The sequence below is a fragment of the Solea solea genome, chromosome 11, assembly GCF_958295425.1.
Source record: "Solea solea chromosome 11, fSolSol10.1, whole genome shotgun sequence".
NCBI classification, from domain to species: Eukaryota; Metazoa; Chordata; class Actinopteri; order Pleuronectiformes; family Soleidae; genus Solea; species Solea solea.
In genome coordinates, this window is record NC_081144.1 from 8,548,682 (window position 1) to 8,567,477 (window position 18,796).

General features: G+C 40.9%; 1 protein-coding gene across 9 annotated transcripts in view; it reads right to left on the reverse strand.

Annotated features, from left to right (window-relative positions):
• The window catches only part of hspg2 (heparan sulfate proteoglycan 2), an 86,330-nt gene extending 70,720 nt beyond the window's left edge, over positions 1 to 15,610 (reverse strand). For 4 of the 9 annotated variants that reach the window (XM_058643038.1, XM_058643040.1, XM_058643037.1 and 1 more), the window contains exon 1: positions 15,167 to 15,610. In XM_058643038.1, the coding sequence (XP_058499021.1) occupies positions 15,167 to 15,229 (63 nt within the window). In that variant the 5' untranslated portion in view covers positions 15,230 to 15,610. The remainder of the gene's footprint in view (positions 1 to 15,166) is intronic. The other 5 variants (XM_058643041.1, XM_058643042.1, XM_058643039.1 and 2 more) reach the window with 3 other exon arrangements.
• Between the last annotated feature and the right edge of the window lie 3,186 nt (positions 15,611 to 18,796).

The window sequence follows — 18,796 nt, forward strand, 5'->3', positions numbered from 1 at the left end:
AGCAAACAAGACACTGTAGTTTGATGTTGACAAAATCATCAAAGGGGAAGATAGAGAGGGGGGTATTCAGAGGTTATCCTCGTCTTTCATGAACCCGCCTCTACCCTCTGCAAAGGAAATTACCTGCCAGCTGTTCTTGCTAATCTGTGCAAAAAAACCAAAAAAGTCAAAAGTGGGAGTAGACAACAGAACAGGCTAAACGAAATCCGACCCAGCCTCTGAAGAGCACAACATATCCATAGGCAATGAGAAAAGGTCAACTTTCGTCACAACCTGAACCAATGAGAAAGGGATGAATGCAGGGACGAGCTCAAATAACCAGTTTAAAAAAAATCCACTTGGGTATCGTGGGCTAGGTCCCCTCATTCAACACGGAAGAAATGAAATCTGAAACACATTTACACGACACAAAACCGCCGACAATGAGCACTTTGCACTGGAGGATCGTCTGACGTTGTTGTCGGGCATTAACGTGATTCACTGTTGCTGTACCCTAATATTTGTGAGGATGATCCTGATAATGCATCAGTGAGCCACACAATAGACAGTTTACAGAGACACACAATAAGTATGAAAGTTCTACAAAAGCTTATGTACTTATGTACAACAACGTCTTATAAATGGAGCATCTTGACTAAAGCCTCTTTACCACCTATGATCCCAGCTGGCCTCGACTCACCTCGGCAAGGCGTGGTTTAGGAGTCATCCCTCCATGCACGGCTGCATGAAACTGCCGTGAATTCGTTTTGCATGCAACACACACACACACACAAACAAGTTGTAAAGCAGTTGTTTTCAGTGTAACTGAATCATTAGAATCAGTTAATTAAAAATGTGTAAACACAAAATAACCGTGCAGCCTAGTGGAAACGTGCCATATAGAGTATGTACCACCTGCACACTGGCTTCTTTTTCTGCAAAAAAAAAAGGAAGGCCCTCATTTAAAGTCGTCACAGTTATGGTTATGCTAGATAACACCATTATGAATGCCCTCGGCTGTTTTCGCATTATACGCTATGTCTTAGCAGAAGAAATGGCATAAACCAATTCCACAGCAACAAAAACACAGTCATTTTCCAATTTGCCATATCTGTGGCTGGGAAGAGCACAGTGACACTGACTGTTGGGAGTACTAGTAAAAGGCTGGAAATTCACTTCTGTGGGGCAGGTTGCTGCTGCGGGTATACGCAAGGCTAATTTGAATTTCTATTGAGGAACATTGTGTGCGTTTGTGTGTGTGTGTGTGCTTGTTGACACAAGTAACCAATAGTGATTTAATGCAGCAACGCCAGCAAGAATGAATGAAATGTAAAGAGACTCGTGCAAACAATGTCAAACTCACTAACATTCATTCAGACAGGAGCTGAACAGGGAGAACAGAGGTGGAATTCCTTGTGCAGATAAAAATACCGCAGGAGCTGAGTAGCTGCAGGTGTTATTACACACTTCTCCAGAGGCCCTGCAGCCAGAGAGGGTGCTGTACGGAATTAGGGGCAAGGTCTAGAGAGGAGACATCTCCAGCATCAAAACAGATACTTGGAAAACTAAAGATTGGAGTTACCTAACACCTGAACAATGTTTTAAAGATGGCTAGAATCTGGAGCTATTGTGGTCTGACAGTTATGTTATAAACTCACACGAGTAGTTGTGCATTAATCTGATTTATTCTTGCACAGCATGCTTTTGTATACGACTATCAGCAATGTAAAACTCTATACATGCATTTTCCAGATCTTTTTCTCTGGGGTTTCAGTACAGTGGGCAGTCTGCTGCTGCTGCTGCTGCTGCTGCTGCTGCGGCTGCTGCTGGTAAAACCCTCACCTCCCCGTTTGAGGTTAGTCTTGGACAAGAACCAATAAACACTGAAGAAAGCCGTGTTTCAGAGCGGTAGCAGGCACGGCCAAATGTTGCTGGGTCTACTGGCACACCCACTTCTTTACAGCACATGAAAAGTGACCCAAATTTGTAAGCTCCAGACAATACAGTAAGAGCATGTCGCTCTGAGCTTATGAGAATGGTATTTAGTTGGAACATAGGAACCACACACTTCATTGATTGAACAGAGAGATTCTTAATGACCAAAAATAGACAAGAATGTTTTGAAACACATCTACCCACACTCTGGTTAGCAGAGACGTGACCCTAAACTTCGGGCCTAACAAGGGACTTTCCTGTAGTTTGTCTTCTATGTTTGGTGAGGGAAGTCATTTATTTCTGCTGTTAACCACCCGCCAAAAAGCCAGCAAGCTTTCTTTCTTAAACGATGACCTAAAGCACAGAAATGTGCACATTCCTGAAGCCGCTTATTGGGTTTGTGACATGTGAGAGGGGATCAGGTACCCACTTTGTCAGCATGAAATGATTGTCTCTCATCTTGTCCCTTCATTCTTAATTCAGACTCCCTCCGTCACCCCCATGACAAAGGATCAAGGGGCAGGACACAGATTATCTTCTGAAGGCAAGTTCAAGGAGAAAGATTTGGTCAGACAAACCCCCATCCCTATAAATAGATTTATTTAACCCACCTTCCCCATCTTTCATCTGTATTTTTATACACATTATAAGCTTCTAAATTTCCTCCTAACTTGGTCAGCCAAAAACAGATGAAGGCTTACATAAGAAGTTTTTGTCTCCTACTTTTTGAAGCAAGTGTGGAAATCGAAGTGTGCCAAAACTAAGTTAGTCTCAGAGCAGACTTTGGATAAGCAAACAGAGAGTGCAGGATGAAGATATGGTTATGAATGAGGGTCGGGGGAAGAGCTGCTGCATGGAAGATAAACATTAGTACCGTCATGACGTACTTTCAAGGTCAACAAGAGGCTTTACGTGAGCCTCTTGAGACGTAATTAACTTTTCTTGCATCATTTACATTGTTAAATGACTGATTTTGTTCCCAGTGTCTTACCGAACATTGTTGAATATGTTCAAATATTCAAATGTTTTAAAGAAAATCATCAATGCTTTGTATTTGTATTGTACAGAATAAATATGGTTCTACTTTAAATGTTTTTTTCTTGGAACTACTCAGGACTACTTGTCCTGTTTAATATTAGATGCAATATTTCAGTATGATTCATAGTTGAAAGCTGGCAATTAGTGATTCAGTGTAGCAGCTTTATTACCTACATTACTGTACGTTAAGTCACTAAGACAAAGCATCTCCCTGTCTAGACTGATTGCCTGAAGGGATTATTCACCTGTCTATCAGGTTAAATGAATAACAGGTTGTGATATTGTAGTGATATTGTAGTGAGTCACAGTTTGAGAGAAGGAAACAAATGATCCCCCTCTGAAACAAACAATAAGTCAATAAATATCGCAATTTAAAGCACATCTGGTTTGAATTCATGATACAGAGCAACGTATAAACTCAGATCTGTGTGTTAGAAACAGTAAAGTCAATCTGGAATGTTAAGAAAAAGACAAAAGAGTTTTTCAGTGTGGCTGACAGCTGTCCCATTTTCCTTGATGAATATAGGGGAAGGAATTCCCCCAGACAAGACCACGCCTGCTGGATCTTGCGCTTTGTGTGCCAGATAAAATCCCTAAGCTAAATTAAACACTTCCTTTACTTCACTTACCCTTCCGCCACAAGATAGTCCCAAAAATATACTGTCTGCACAGAGCAGACAATACCTAAATGTTTTAACAGCATTAACAACAGTGTAAACAGACAAAACGAGTCCCAGTGGTGGTGTCACTGTGATTTTACTGCAGCAAGAATTATGTGAGGACAGTTAAACAACAGGAGAAAAGGTAACTGTGCAGACATTGATATTATCTCAGCAGCTAGTCCTTCAAGCGTTTCTATACTGCAGTGAATCTCTATACCACCTTAATTGCAACTTCACAAACTGTGATTTTGTTGATGACATTTAAATGGTGACAAGGCCTTAAAGCTGAGGTAGAATTAAATGACTTTTGGCATCAGTGAACAGTTATTCCATAATAAACTTCTGGCATAATTGAAATGACGTGATGTGAGAGAGATCCAGACTTCTGCATCTCATCTAGCCTCCGTTTCCAGCTTTGAGACTTCGACCAATCACAGGACAGTTAAAAGAGTGAGTTCCCCCCGAATCACTAGCTGTTCTGCATGAGTAACAACTGGAAAAAGAGTCGAGACAATACCCAGAACAAAACATGTCAGTGTTGCTGGAGAGTTTCAGAAATGGACAGATAGCCTTGACGCGTTGGTCGCGTGCAAACCTCATGCGTCTGTGTTCATCGAGTGGAAAAGGCTCGGGACAGAGAATCCTGTGACAATGTTTGTAAAAAAACTGTAAAAACTCTCAATGTGACATCCCGTCATAATACAATTTATGTTTGTGTCTGAGCTAATGAGCAATAATCCCAGCATTGTGTAGTTAATTGGAACCACAAACTCTTATTGAGGCCATTCATTGCAGACAACCCTGGAAGCAGAGGCTTTTTAATGATTCCGCTACTGATGTTTTGTTAAAAAAAACTAAAAAAAAAAACCCTCATTACTGTTTGCCAGAAGCAGGATATAAAAGCCAACAGTTAACCCAAAAAGGTGGGTCAATTAAATAGAAGCTTTTATCCCATTTTGTTTGGTATATACATATGATATGAGAGGCTGTATAGAATTCCCTTGAATTGTTTATTTTACTGTAACTGGAAGTAGCACCCCAAATTTGTAAAACACAAACATGGAAATCCCAAAACTGTTACAATAGCAATAAGGAGCATGTAGACTCTACCATTGAGCCAATTATTTCACTGAGCAACTGTTAACACGTAGCAGAGGTTACCATATATGACTCCCTGTATAAGTTGTAGAACATTTAGCGGGATGGCTTTGTGCCAAGCAATGAACCCAAGAACTGGCAATTTGAAACATCTGATAATCAAAAACTAAGTCTGGCAGTATCTTCCTCCCAACAGTTGACAGACAAATTTCACCAGTCCTCATAATTCAGCAACAGGCTGTAATTTGAAGGTGTGCGCACACCTACAGCGACATCTGTTTGCCAGGAGTTTATGCAATAATTTGAGAAAGCAGGAGGCCTAACCTGCCCATTCATTGGAAGCAGATGTGAGGGATCCATTTCCTACTATAATAAGAGGTAATTATAGGCAAAGGGGCCCTGTGTGTCCGTGTGAAAATACACCGAGCTCCGGTGGTTAATCAACAAAGTGAACCCGTTAGGTATACTACAGAGGGCAGTGAAACTAACAGCAGTCTGCTCTGTATGTGATTTATCACCGTGCTAATGGACAAGCCAGCACAAGCCAGTTCATGACCTTTCAAAGAATAAGACCAGAAAGTGGATAATGTAAGACTCAGCTTTCACCAGTGAGGTTACATCACTCCTTCTGACCTTCCTGACTGCTATTTACAGTAAAAAAAAAAATGCTGTCTCAGCCAATTACAATTACCATTATCAAAATGTTTACATACTTAAAAATGATCAAATTAAATCATTCACTTTTTATTTCCAAAATAGCTCTTAAGTTATGCTAATTATCAAACACTCATTCCTCAACTCAGTTCCAAGAATGTGTGCAGGATGAGCCCTGACTGGAAATGCATCCCATTAGAGTATAAAAAGAGTTATGTTGGAAAACATTCTTCTTGGAAAAAGGATTCTGAATAAATCTTAATAGTTATTGCAAAGGTTGATTGCTATATGTTCAACCTCACTTTAATCAGGTTAAGGCCATAGTCTGACTAAGACAGGCAATTGGACAACTTGCCGAAGAAAGACGCCGCCGTCGTATGATTTCCGGCAACAGTACTGCAGTTTATACATCGTCTCCTTCTACTTCCAGGTCAAAGACCAGGGAGGAAATTTTGATGCATATGTAGAACACCAAGTCCAACTCTAGTCCGGCTAAGCGTATACATGCAGGAGTAATCGGACTATGAACCGCATTATCCAGGTATGTTAGTCAGATTAAGACTAGCTCGATTTCAGACTAACTTGTTGACATGACATCACGGAGACTGAATTTTTGTCTTAGTCCAGCAAAACATTTTTAACATGCATATAAACACGCTGAGTGAGGTTTTCTTTGTTTAGACTTGGCTTATGTAATATGTAGACGTATGACATCACAAGAAGAAGCTCCACCGATGGACTGCAGCAATATTGCTGACCAGCCCACAGAGATGCAGCCCCCGGGGATGAACAGATCTTTGTCTCTGGCTGTGTTGTTCTAAAAAACCAAATTGTGCTCCTTGTTGTCCCGCTCAAATCTTGTTTTTTGTTATTCCTGCATGGAGAAAGCCCTGATGAAACAACAGAGTAGAGAGAAGTAAACCATGTGCCCACGGGCAAGACAGTTTGTCTGTGCCAAAGAATCTTACTGTAGACTGCAGTCTGGTGTTCATGCCAGATTTTTCTAGCCTCGGTGTACCTCTTTATCTCCACCCCTTGTACCCATGATGGGGTCATAATACAGCCTCAGCAGGTGGAGCCTGGTTGGGAAGACGGGGCCTCTTCATCCTGGCACAAACGAAAGTATCCTCTATGTGCTTACAGTCTACATAAATCACACAGGCCCTCGGTTCAGTAAAAGAACCATTTAATTACTCCCTTTAAAGTAATAATTGCCCGACTCGGCTGGGAGTGCTGCCGGCATGAAAATGAACAGAAAAGTGAGATCTCCCGACATCAAGGGTAACTATGATCTGCAAATCCGACACATGTCTCTTAAACGGTGAGATTCAAGTAGTCACATTTAATCAGCTTTCACAACAGCTGCACGTTCATTTAAGAAGAAAAAAATATCTGTGGCACTTAACAGCTGCTGTTCCCATAACTTGGCTCTGAGTGATGTGGTGGGTAGCAGCACTGTTGGTGGTCACCAGCTACTCATTGTTAACTGTATAACTGAGAACGCTTGAACATAAACTGCAAAACTGCGGCAGGAACAGGCTGACCGCAAAAAAACTATTTTTACCGTAAGAGCGTCCATCAATCTCTAATCAAACCATAAGCTGCACCATCCACGGGTGCAAACACGGCTTCAAGCGGAGTATTAGGATGACTCCTCATTCCACGGAATCAACAGATGGTTTGGGTGGAGAGGAAATTATACACAGCCACTTTAGTCCAAAAAACCACAGAAATTCCCTTTGCCTCACCAACTGTTGCATGGCCAACCTTCAGCATCAACAGGCCTGCCAGGTGCTGGGTAGTTCGCCCATACTGTCAAGCCTCCAGGCATAATGTGGATGCTAAGCTACTTCAGTCAGCATGGTGCTCAAGGTTTCTTTGTATTTACTTGGTGGCACTCTGCATGACTGCAGATATAATCTGAAATACTTCACCTGGCTTCTTTCTAAAGACAATCTGGATCTGCTGCAAGAGAAGTACATTTGAAAATGATCTGGGGGCTGAATGGTAATGATTGCTGAAAGCTTTGATTTTAATCTAGGGAAGCATTCAACCACAATCAGAGTCCACATTCCAACTCTCTCAAACCAACCACCGTCTAAGACAACCAACACACGTATGTTAGGCACTGAAATACTCCTCATCCAGTGTTTGGAGGGGGAAAAAATAAATGCAAAGGTTGTGTGGTGGTCTCGGAACGCACATCCCTGGGTAGGAACAGTTTAATCACAGCCACAGCAACTGTGGAAGGCCTGACACGCTTGGGATTACTCTGCTCACCAAGGAAGCATGCATTTCCTAGGCCTTTCTGAAACCAAAAACACAAGCACAAACAAGTAAAGAAAGGACTAACCACAGTCTGCCCAAACAGAAGCCGCCATTGCCTTTTATTCTGGCTCACTGGTTTTATATCAGGAGTAAATAACCTTCAAAGCCCATGCAGCACATCATTTGTTAACCACATTAGAAGACGGGGTTAAAGGTCACTGAAATAATCAGCCCTAACCTTTCCATTTTTGGCACACTTTCCTTGGGGTACCAGAGTAAAATGGTACGGTACAGTGTTATATCTGGGTAAATTAGTCTGTGTTGTTATTTTAAATGATCAAATACGAACAATAGTTGAGTATGTAAGAAAGCAGGCAATATTTTAAATGGCCTTCATGTGAAATGATGTACTCACTGTTTCACAAAAGGACTAAGGATTTCAGAACGGTAAATCTTTTTCCAGTATTAATGTAAAACGCATCTGTGCTGTGCAGTAACCAAAGAAGGCAAGGCTTAGCCAGATCCAATCGTATGGCAAAGAAAAAATAATAAAACACTGTCATATATAAACAGTTCAGATGTTTTATTGTGTCGCTTCTGTTGTAATTCTTACAGTCTGAGACCAGGCTGAAGTCTTCTGAGATTATGCTGCAAGTACTATTTATTTTACCTTGCATGAGAGTGAAGGTGTGAGTCTTTTTTCCATTGCAACACGGTTTGGGTCACGGCGACAGAACATGCATCTTCAAAAGGGAGCAAACCTGGATGGAAAATATTTCACACTGAGCAGTTTGACTCAATCAAAACACATGGTGATGGAAATCCAAATATCACATTCACGCTGTGAGAGAAAAATAAAAAACAAGGGCTTATACTTTGGCATAATTAGGTCCAAGCGAATTCATTAATCTTTTAGTTATAGCGCGTTGCTTGCCAAGTTATAAAAACTTGTTACTGCACTTGATCTCACTGGGCAAGAAATAAAACGCTGTGAAAGATGCCTGTTTGTCTTCACTGGGATAAAAGAGCGATATGAGCTTGTTGCTCTGTCATCGGAGGTTATGGACATTTTCAAATTCACTGTAGAATCTATCAGAGAAACAGATGTTTAGTTCTAAATGGACATGTGGTTTGTGAAAACAGCAAACACACTGGGTTATGTTACGGTGGTGAGGAAACGTAGAGCAGGACATTTGAACTGTGCATAGGAAGGCCTGAATAAACTGTGGCACTATCCACTTGTCCAGTCAACTATTTCATTTCCCCAACAGGATGGCGACTCAACGCTTCAGACCATCGCAAGCCACCGCACCGAAAACAATAGACTGCTGGCAACCTTCTAAACCACAAATGCATGTGCTTTCAGAGGGCTCAGGAGATACTGTCTCTCATCACGGAGCAAATCACTTTACAACATTGCAACACAAAGAGCTTTGCAAGTGGGTAGAAATTCGCTTTCCGCGGCAACTATGATTTAAATAGTGGATTTGAGAGATTTGAAAGACGACAGTAGTAAGTAGTAAAGCGCAGTAAATAAAAAAAGTGTTCACACAGGTGTGCAGATGTGTGAATCACAAGAGAAAAGAGTTGTTATGTCTCATGGGACGGCAGCTGACATGATAACACAGACCAGAGCAGTGCAGCGCCCCTCTGACTCTCCTGAGGACCTGGATCTGCAGCCTTAATACATGAGCGCGGAATTCTTCCATAAACCATGATAAGACACATATTTCAACACTACCACCAGTTTACCTGTTCTGCTGCTTCACCATGTGCAAAAGTCAAAAGTTTTTTTGAGAATTTTTTTTTGCCTCTCTTTGTGTTTTCTGAACAAAAATAGTGTAACATTATTTCTATGCCATGTCCTTCATCTGAAAACAGGCTCTTTCAACCAGCGCTGTCACTCAACACGGCACAACAGAGGCGGGCGGGGTCCAGAGGCGTTCATCCCTTTTTTTATTCGTGCAGTAGAATTCACTTATGAAACTTTCCATGTGTGCTTCTGTGTGCTTTCAGTCTAACTCCAACCTGTTTGCAGCCGTTTTGTTTTATCAGTGCTGTTGCCTCCGTCGGTCTTGACACGAAACAACAAGAGTAACGTTGCGCTTCCTCAGCATTGTGTCAATGGCTTCAGAACGGTTCGAATGTAACGGACATTTGTTTATAGTTACAAGTTGTGCAACAGTTTTCACCGTCACTCGGAAACATTCCCGAGATTTGGTTAATTGACATATTTGTATACGTTTGCGATATTTAAATGCAAGCAGATGCAAGCCTGTGACGATGAGTCCTAACTGGTGAGAGCAGACTTCCACAACTGAATATGGTAATGTTATTACATTAAGCAAAGCGATCATTTGATTTTTAATGAGGCCCCTTTTCAGCTTTCAGTCGGCTCTAGTCATATCAGCACTGTTGTATAAACAAGCAAAACTGTTCATTTGTGAAACCACTGGCTAATTAGGCTCCTGAAGCGAAGCCGTCTGCAAACAACCTCTTGAATTCAAGAAACGTGAGCAAAAAGTGGAAGCCACCGTTTGCCCTGTGTTTACCTTTCACTGACCTTTAACACCCTCACGCCTGCAAAAATCCCACTTGACATGCCCCACCTGTGAACATTAAAGGATTTAACAGACCGCTTAGCTGATTTTGCATAGTCTTGAGGTTACAGTAACGATGGTTAATAAGACGTGGGGAGAGTCTGTGTTCAGCTCTGATAAAAGCAGCACCAGAGTGGGACTTTTTTTTTGTAAACACTTGATTTTAAAAGACAATGGAGACGGAAGACTGATCACATTCCTTCAGCAAACTTAAGTACTCAGACAAAAAAAGGCGATTTGACGCACAATACACAGAAACATCTTTTGTGAAAAGGCCAGTAACCCCCGTTAGACGAGCTGTATAACTTGGGAGGATCCTTACAAGACAATACAACAGCTCCCTTAAGCAGAACGTAGAATGCCTGTGTGACTTCACATCAGCGCTGCTAGCAAAGACAAAGGCAGACTGAATAGGACACAAACTATAGAGCACCTTCAAGGGGAAAGTCCACTACAGTTAACTTAGCGTTTCAATGAATCTTTAATAAGCTTGGACACAACCTGGCAAAAAGCGCATCAATACAATGTGAAAAGATTGAAAAGTGCTTAAGATCAGGGCAGTGATTCAGATACTGTAACAGTCCATTACAGTCTTTTATTCTTTTTGTCAAGCTGGGTGACGTGTGTTAGATTTAAAGCGCACTGCTTCCAGAGGAGCAGAGTGACCATATAAAGTCGTCTGCAACCTGCTTGTCACATTTTTTAACGGAAATACTACAGAGACTACAAAGAGCAAGAAGGTTTGCTCTGTCCTGACCAGAAATGTGTGATTTGCAACTCTCTTTGCAATTAGCCTCTGACCGTGAACTGTTTTTATTGTTTATGGTGGAAACAGTTGTTTCCTCGAGACTTCGTTTGACCTCGCCACGAACTCTGCTGGGTTGATAACACCTGTAGCTCCATAAAGCAGAAACTAAGAGTGATATACAACATAAGTAGTGTCTCTTTAAAGCAAAAAAAGGTAAATTAGTAGGTTCATAAAAGAGCAAATGGGTCATTTTTATTTGCCAATGTTGGTCCTTGAAACAGTCTGTTTAGTAACAGTATATCCACTTAAATTAGTCAGTATGTTTACTAGCGGGGGGAATCACCAGAGACACCACGATGCGATATTATCACAATATTGTAAAAATACTGAGTATCCACAAAAATTTCAAACATGACTTAAAAAAAAAAGTAATCTGCTAAAAACTAAATATCGATACTTTGCGACCCAAAAGCAATATAGCATTGTCACGCAAAATATCATGATATTTCACTGAATCGGTTTTACCACCCACCCCTAATGTTATTCCTACTAAAACCGTAAATATACATGTAAACATGTTACTCCACCTAAAATTGTCGGACTACCACATCCAGATAATTCAACTGGGAGTTCAGCTAATACTTGCATGCAACACTGTTCCCACCCTCAGCTTAAACCTGAATATAACACAAGAAGCCAGAAAACACAAGAGAATATGACTGTCCAGAGGATGATACATTCAGTAACTGTACGTATGACAAAACGGTGGTTCAAACGAATGACACGCACAGATGAGCACTTAACGAGAGCAGGGAAATGTGTGAAGAGGTGCTAACGGAAAGAGTTGGACTCTTGTTACAATAGGTAGTACTCAGAGAGAATGTGTGCTCATGTCAGCACACGCAACGCGTTGCTGCTGTACCAGCTGAGGTGCAGCTGTGTTTGGAGTTGGCTCTTGTGTCCGACGCAGATGTGGTGTTGGGCATGAAAGAGCGATGCTATCCCGGCTACAAAGCCATAGTGTATTTAGAGAAGATTTAGAGAAGAAGTGTGTGTGTGTGTGTGTGTGTGTGTGTGTGTGTGTGTGTGTGGTTGCAGATGAGGGTTTGTAAAGGAAATTAATATATTTTATTGATCTGCAGGGATTTGCTTCATCTCTGTACATTTTAATAAGAGAAAATCGTGTTTTCTAGAAAGTCCCTGATTTGATTGTATTCTCATATATTGGACACAAACATCAAAGAGGAAGATAAAACAAATATTTTAGCTCATGCATATTTAATACATTTCATTTTCCAAAACCAAGTTAACAGAATTACCCACACGTTATAATGAAGTTTCAACTGCATTACTGTACACTAGGTAACTAACGCAGCAACGAATACAGCCACTAGATATCACTTGATGATATCAAACACTGCAACATCATTCCGAGTGCAAAATTCTGCAATTGTCCTTTAAGTCAGGCACAGGAGGATGTGCCTCTCACAGGCCACAGACAAAACTTGGCCCAGCCTGAGGCTCCCTTCCATTCTGAGGGGGACAAACAGATGTTACATGTGAAAGGACTCCAAATAAAGAGTTGCATTACACAAAGTAAAAAAGTAAAAGTGGGGAAAAACCCAGGGAGCTGTACTGCGGGACTTCATCTTGGCTGTGACTAAACCAAAGTCCATAGTCCTCATCTCTCTGACCACTGTACCGGCCCAAGTCACACCTCACTGCAGAGTCAACAAATGCCGAACCAATGTGCTCGAGGAGGAGGCAAGCCGCCTCAGCTCAGCATTGTCCTATAAGCCAAGACAGCCTCTCCCCTGGGGCTATAATTCAACAAAGCAATGTTTACTGAACCCAGTCTTCAACCAATTATGTGAATGGGTATGGAGGGAGCAGACTTTCCTCACTGTTCAAACTGGGGAGTGAAGTTGATGTTTGCACGGCTGTGCTTTGCAACTCCATTGAGTCTTCATTGACTTTGAATGGATGTTAAACACGAAGTAGAGGGGTCTGCAACAACGCTCCGTACCGACACCACCCACAACTATCACTCCATTTAATGAAGGACGATGACGCTGGAATACACACAAGAAGACCAAGAAGAGTTTATGCAAATGGGACCAGTCTACAGACTATATAGTCATAGGAATCCAGGCCGCCCTTCCCCCCCCCCCCAAAAAAAACCCAATCCAACCCCCAGTGCAATCAAGGGACACTCGTAAGAGTCTATACTGGGAGAGATCTCCATGCCAATAACTGTCAGTACTGGTGGGTCTGGTGTCACACAAGCAATGGTATGACTAGACGTAAACACCATCAACTTATCTTAACAAAAAAAAACACTAGTAGAGCAGCAGTATTCATTATTTCAATATTACACTCTAACATGGCCATGGATCGTTTCTCACACTCTGCAGATACTCTTGGTGGCTCACAGCGGGGCCTGGGTACTCATTTGTGCATTTGAGATGAGACGTCTGACCCATCGAGAGTTTATTATTGTCCTTGATTGTTTGAGTTGATGCTCATGACCTCGACATTCCAGCAGCGATAACAGGGGGGCCTGTAGTAACAACCACTATGTGTACTTAATTGAATCAAGATACAGTGTGCCTGTTGTGGTTAAAAGTCATAATGCAAGAAACAGATGCTTGTGTTCCACATAATTCAATTACACTGGTATTGTTGGCCTGCACTAAGGTAGTGGATCAAGGGGGGGGGGGGGGGGGGGTCATCTCCTGTTACCTTCCAGTGTCAGCAAACTAAAGATGATACTAGACCTTTAGGGAATGGAGAGTTTTCACAGATGAATGGTACTGTGACGCCTTTCAGGATGCACATAGTGGGAGTTCGGTGCACTAAGTGACACATGATGAAATCCACAGAAAACGCAGTACTCACTAGTATGCCACTGCTGGATTTTACACAATAAACTGTTGAGGTCATAAAAACTCTGACAGTGTAACTTGATCTATATACAGCAGGTGAAAGATTGATATGTTGTCATCTGAGATGTGTCCCATCATTCAGAGAGACTTGGCTTTAGATCAAATCAACACAGATCAGTCACAAAATAGGCCGTCTGAACCGTGACAGCTCTCTTTATTGGGGGGCATTAAGGTGAGAGACCAGACGGAATTACTACAGCGGATGAGAGAGGACGGGGGGCTTGAATCCCATAAGCTACGTCACATTCAGCCCACAGATGTAGCAAAGTAAACTTGTGTCAGACTCTTTTAATCGTGAATTACACTTTAGTTCCAGTGCACGAGGCTGTGTACTGAAGCCCAAACTAACGTTTCAATGATCATTGCAGTCATTTATGAAGCATAAGCGGTAAACACTTGTGGTTCAAGCTTCTCTCATGTTACCGTTTCCTTTCTTTTCCTTAACTTCTAATTTACAAATAAAAAAAAACAATAAATAAATAAAAGGATATGAGTTATTTACAGCTCTATGGTATACTAAACAATTAGAACCTGCATAAATAAATAGGAACATATTGGGACATCATCAAAATGGATCTACTTTCAGTAGAGACTGGATGGAGGAGACTGGCGCTGGTCAAGTGGATTCAATGTTTTAACCAGCAACTTTTATTCTGGCTGGCTCCAAGTTCTCCAGGATTATAATTCACAAATGAGGAACAACAACTAGATACAAATGCACATTTGCTATGGAATAAAGTTCAAAGTTCAAACACACAAACGTTATGTTAAAACTCATGTGTTGATGCCGACGTGGAGCCCGAGTTTGACCAGGTTTAAAGAGATGAGGACTGCAGGGAGACTATGAATAGCTTGTTTCTGTGGTCAAACTTAGCCCGCCTTCACTCAACAGGAGGTTCTAGTTTGTCATATTACTTTTAAAAGCATCGTAACAGTACATGCTGCTGAGGTACATGACTGTGTGCACTGGAATCTGTTCCTCAAGTGAGCAGCCCCTGCACCAGCACACACCATACTATTTATTTACTCACCACAAATAGCAACATCAACACAGATCATGTATACATGTGCATTTCTGGGGATAAAAAAAGGGGGAGTGAGTGGATCGTGAGTTTGACTGGACCTATGGGGAGGAATGAGTCACTTTTGTGGGCAAGTTTAACACAAACCGTGTGCAGGAGAAGAGAAGGACAGAAAAGTGGTGATAAGAAAAAGAAGTGCAAGTCTGAGGTCACTTACAGTAACCAGCTGGCATGTGAGCATCAAGGACAGGATAAGTCCACTGCAGGTCGAAGTGCCCATGTTTCCACCAACCCAGCACAGGCTGCGAATGCTGGGCGAAGAAGAAAGCCGACGTGCCTCGTTCACTCCTCCTGCCCACTGAAGCAGCGGTGTGTTGCCTGCACCTATTCAGGCTTTCTGCTCTGCGAACAAACGCGGCTTGCTCCTCTGCGTCCCGCAGCCGCTCACACTTAATCAACAGGTTCAATTATTTAAAAATTTAAAAAAAAAGAAAAAGAAGAAGAAGAAGAAGATCCTTCTATGCGTTTTTGTTTGTGGCGACTCCCGACTCCGCTTCTCCCTCCACCGTGCGCGCAGAAACTTGTAGGTACTTGGGCTAAATGCAGCTTTGCCAAGTCACAGGGAAGTCCTGTGCAGAGTGTGTGTGTGTGTGTGAGAGAGAGAGAGGGAGTGAGGGGGAGAAAGAGAGAGAGAGAGAGAGCTACAAGGGAAAAAATGTAAAAGGCGGAGTGGAATTCAGGGAGTGCTGAAAGCGAAGACGGCTAATCCCAGTGTGGGTACAATACGCCACCCTGCAGACCCATGTTAGTTTTTACATGACCACACTCTTCTCACATGTGTCGTTGATTCCTGAGTAATGCAACAACAAAGTCTGCCTGTAGCACTGGATAGTGCTGAGGGTACTGCAACAGAGACACAAGTGGTGATGATATTAAGTCTTTCAAAATAAAAGTAGGTATGGTGACAACAAAAATAAATACAATTAGAAAATTGATGCTCTACATCCAAAGGCGCAGGGTGTAAGATATGGTGAGACATCAGTTCCACATACTCCTCCCTCATTCATCTCATTCCCAACCCAGCCAACAATTTTTGGTTCCCAGAACATTCTGGGAACGTTCCCTGAAGGTTCCCCCCTAGGTTCTCCTGTGGTTGACATGAAAAGTTTTACTAACGTTCCCCTAACATTAGTTTTCGGTTGCACATTTGGTTACTTTAGACCTTTATAGAACGGTCTTTTGGTTCCCAGAATGTTCCCCCAGCACTTTTATACAACTTTTATAAAACATTCTTTTGGTTCAACCTAACATGACGACATTCATTACATATAACTAATATTATTTTAAACTGTGCACATTAGTAGACACACTTGCAGTCTTGGATAAATGAATAGGCACATTTGATAGAATTAAAGGTTTTATTTTCAACAAACCAAAATATATACAAAAGTGTATATGAAATAAAAATATAATCAAGTCAAAATAGAACACTAATAATAATATAATATCAATACGCCAGCATCCTTTGTTAAATATTGCCAATCAGAAACCAATCAGGGGGTAGTATATTCAATTCCTCCAAATAAACCCTCTAAAACATTACACATTAGACCTTTAAAATGTAAAAGTAAAAGTGCAGAGTTAATAGGCAATATATATAGAGTACTGTGCAATAGTCTTAAGTGAACACTGGCTTTGTTGCTTGCCTTGCTGGTGCAAAAATAATGATGCTATTTTGGACGAATTCTGTGATCTTTGACATTTTTAATGACATGATGTGATTTAATTTAATATGTTAGCCACCTTCCAAAATGTATTTAATGCGCAAGCATGTCTCAAATTAACCTGGTGAAAGAGACCTTTTTTTTTTTTACAGCAGGAACTTCCGACATAAAATAGTAGAAGAAACACATGTGTTACTAATGACATGAATAAGGTTTCCATTCCGGGTTTAAGAGGGACTGTGTCCTGCTCACAAATACACTTCAGCTTGTCGAAGCTTTTCTGTTAATGATAATAATGCAAATATTGTCCCTGTATTAGAATGCAACCAGACACTTTGGTTTAAGTGGTTTAAGACTTGTGCATAATATTGCACAGTCTTTGTTCTGATGTCTCATTTAATTTGTATTTTAAATCTCTTTAATTTTATGCTACATTCTTGTTGTTGAATATGAATACGTTTGGGAAGCTTCGTCTAATAATGCAATATCTAAACCTGTTAAAATAATGTGTTTCCATACCACTGAGGATTAAAGGTTAAGGCTAAAAGTAAACTACTGTACATTCAGTCAAACATATAGTATCGTACAGCAGTCAAGTAAAAGTACTAAGTAACAGTCTACTCCAGTGGTATAGAATTATATTTTTACAGTACCCCACTAGTTATCAAGGAAAGGCTCTAAATTCTTCCTCAACTATTGTTTACACATTCAAATGTTCTCAAGTGATGGAAGAAACATTCACACCCCTCCTTTAAGGTTTTTTTTTTTTAATGAATTACAGGTTTTTTTAATGAAGGAAAAAGGCAGGAAGAAAATTTTAAATACAATTGCACCTTGACCATTGACCTGATATTAATATCAGAACACAGTATACATGAGCATTAAGTGCCCTCTACTGGCATGAGAGGACGCATTACACCAGAGACTGAAATGGCTTCTCTATGCAGTGGATACAAAATGACCAAATCAAGCATCAAGTAAAAAAGAGAGAGAGACTAAATTAAATTAAATTAAATTAAATTAAATTAAATTAAATGAGAGCCATGTCCTGAATACAAGATAGAAATACATGGTTGTACTTGTCAGAACTGGAGTCAGTAGCTTGTGTGCCCATAATGTAAAGCGATCACACAGCTGCTGCCAATTAAAAGCTGAACCCTGAATAGAAATGGAGAGGAGCTGCTCTCACCATAATAGGCTAAAAGGGAGATGAACGGAACAGGCTTATTAAACTGGTTGGTATGCTGTGGTGTTATGAAACACCCTCAAGTTAGATCATGATTTGTGCATTAAAAAAATTGTAGTTAAAAGTTTTTCTGACCTCACATTTGTACTTTGAACTGAGACCATACAAACAGATGAAGGTGAAAACACACTCTGTCCAAATCTGCTACTACATCATTCTGAATAACGTGTATGGCACATAATAATCATTTAAAAGACAGCACACAGAAAAAGGTCATTGCTATAGAAATAAAAAACAATCATCTACTGAATGTTAAATCTCAGTCACAAAATAAACCAGCTCCTGAGCAGAAATTTGCTCCAGCGCTGTTCAGGCTCATCTAGAATACAAGACAAGGATCATTTCATTTTTTGCCAGTGTATATAAATATGGGAAGCATCTCACTGACCACAGTGGTGTGATTAAAGGACTCCTCCCTTGTCTACCATCAGCAAAATGACTGGAAAAATTGTGTCCAGCATGTTCTGTAGGAGACTGTCTCAAACCATTATTATAGGTCCAGAAACCAAAGCATCCTTCAACAAACAGTTCAGGATACTTTGCATTGCTCACATAAACTAAATCTGCTGTGACTTGACTCACTCACGCTAGTGTTTGGAGTCAAGAGTCTCGCAAAGTATACAGTTTACAGTGTTTAATACCCAAATACTGTATGTAATACCTCAAACATCATAATAAACTTTAATTTAATTACAGTTTCTACGGGCATTTTTAATACCCTTTAATACCCTCTACTGGCAGACTAATCTCAATAGGCTGCAGTTTAAGATCAATCGACAAGATCATCCACTTTTTAAAGACAGCAAACCATTGCAACCCAACACGATTTAAATCATGACAAAACATGTCTGTTTTACTAACATTTCTGTACACTTAA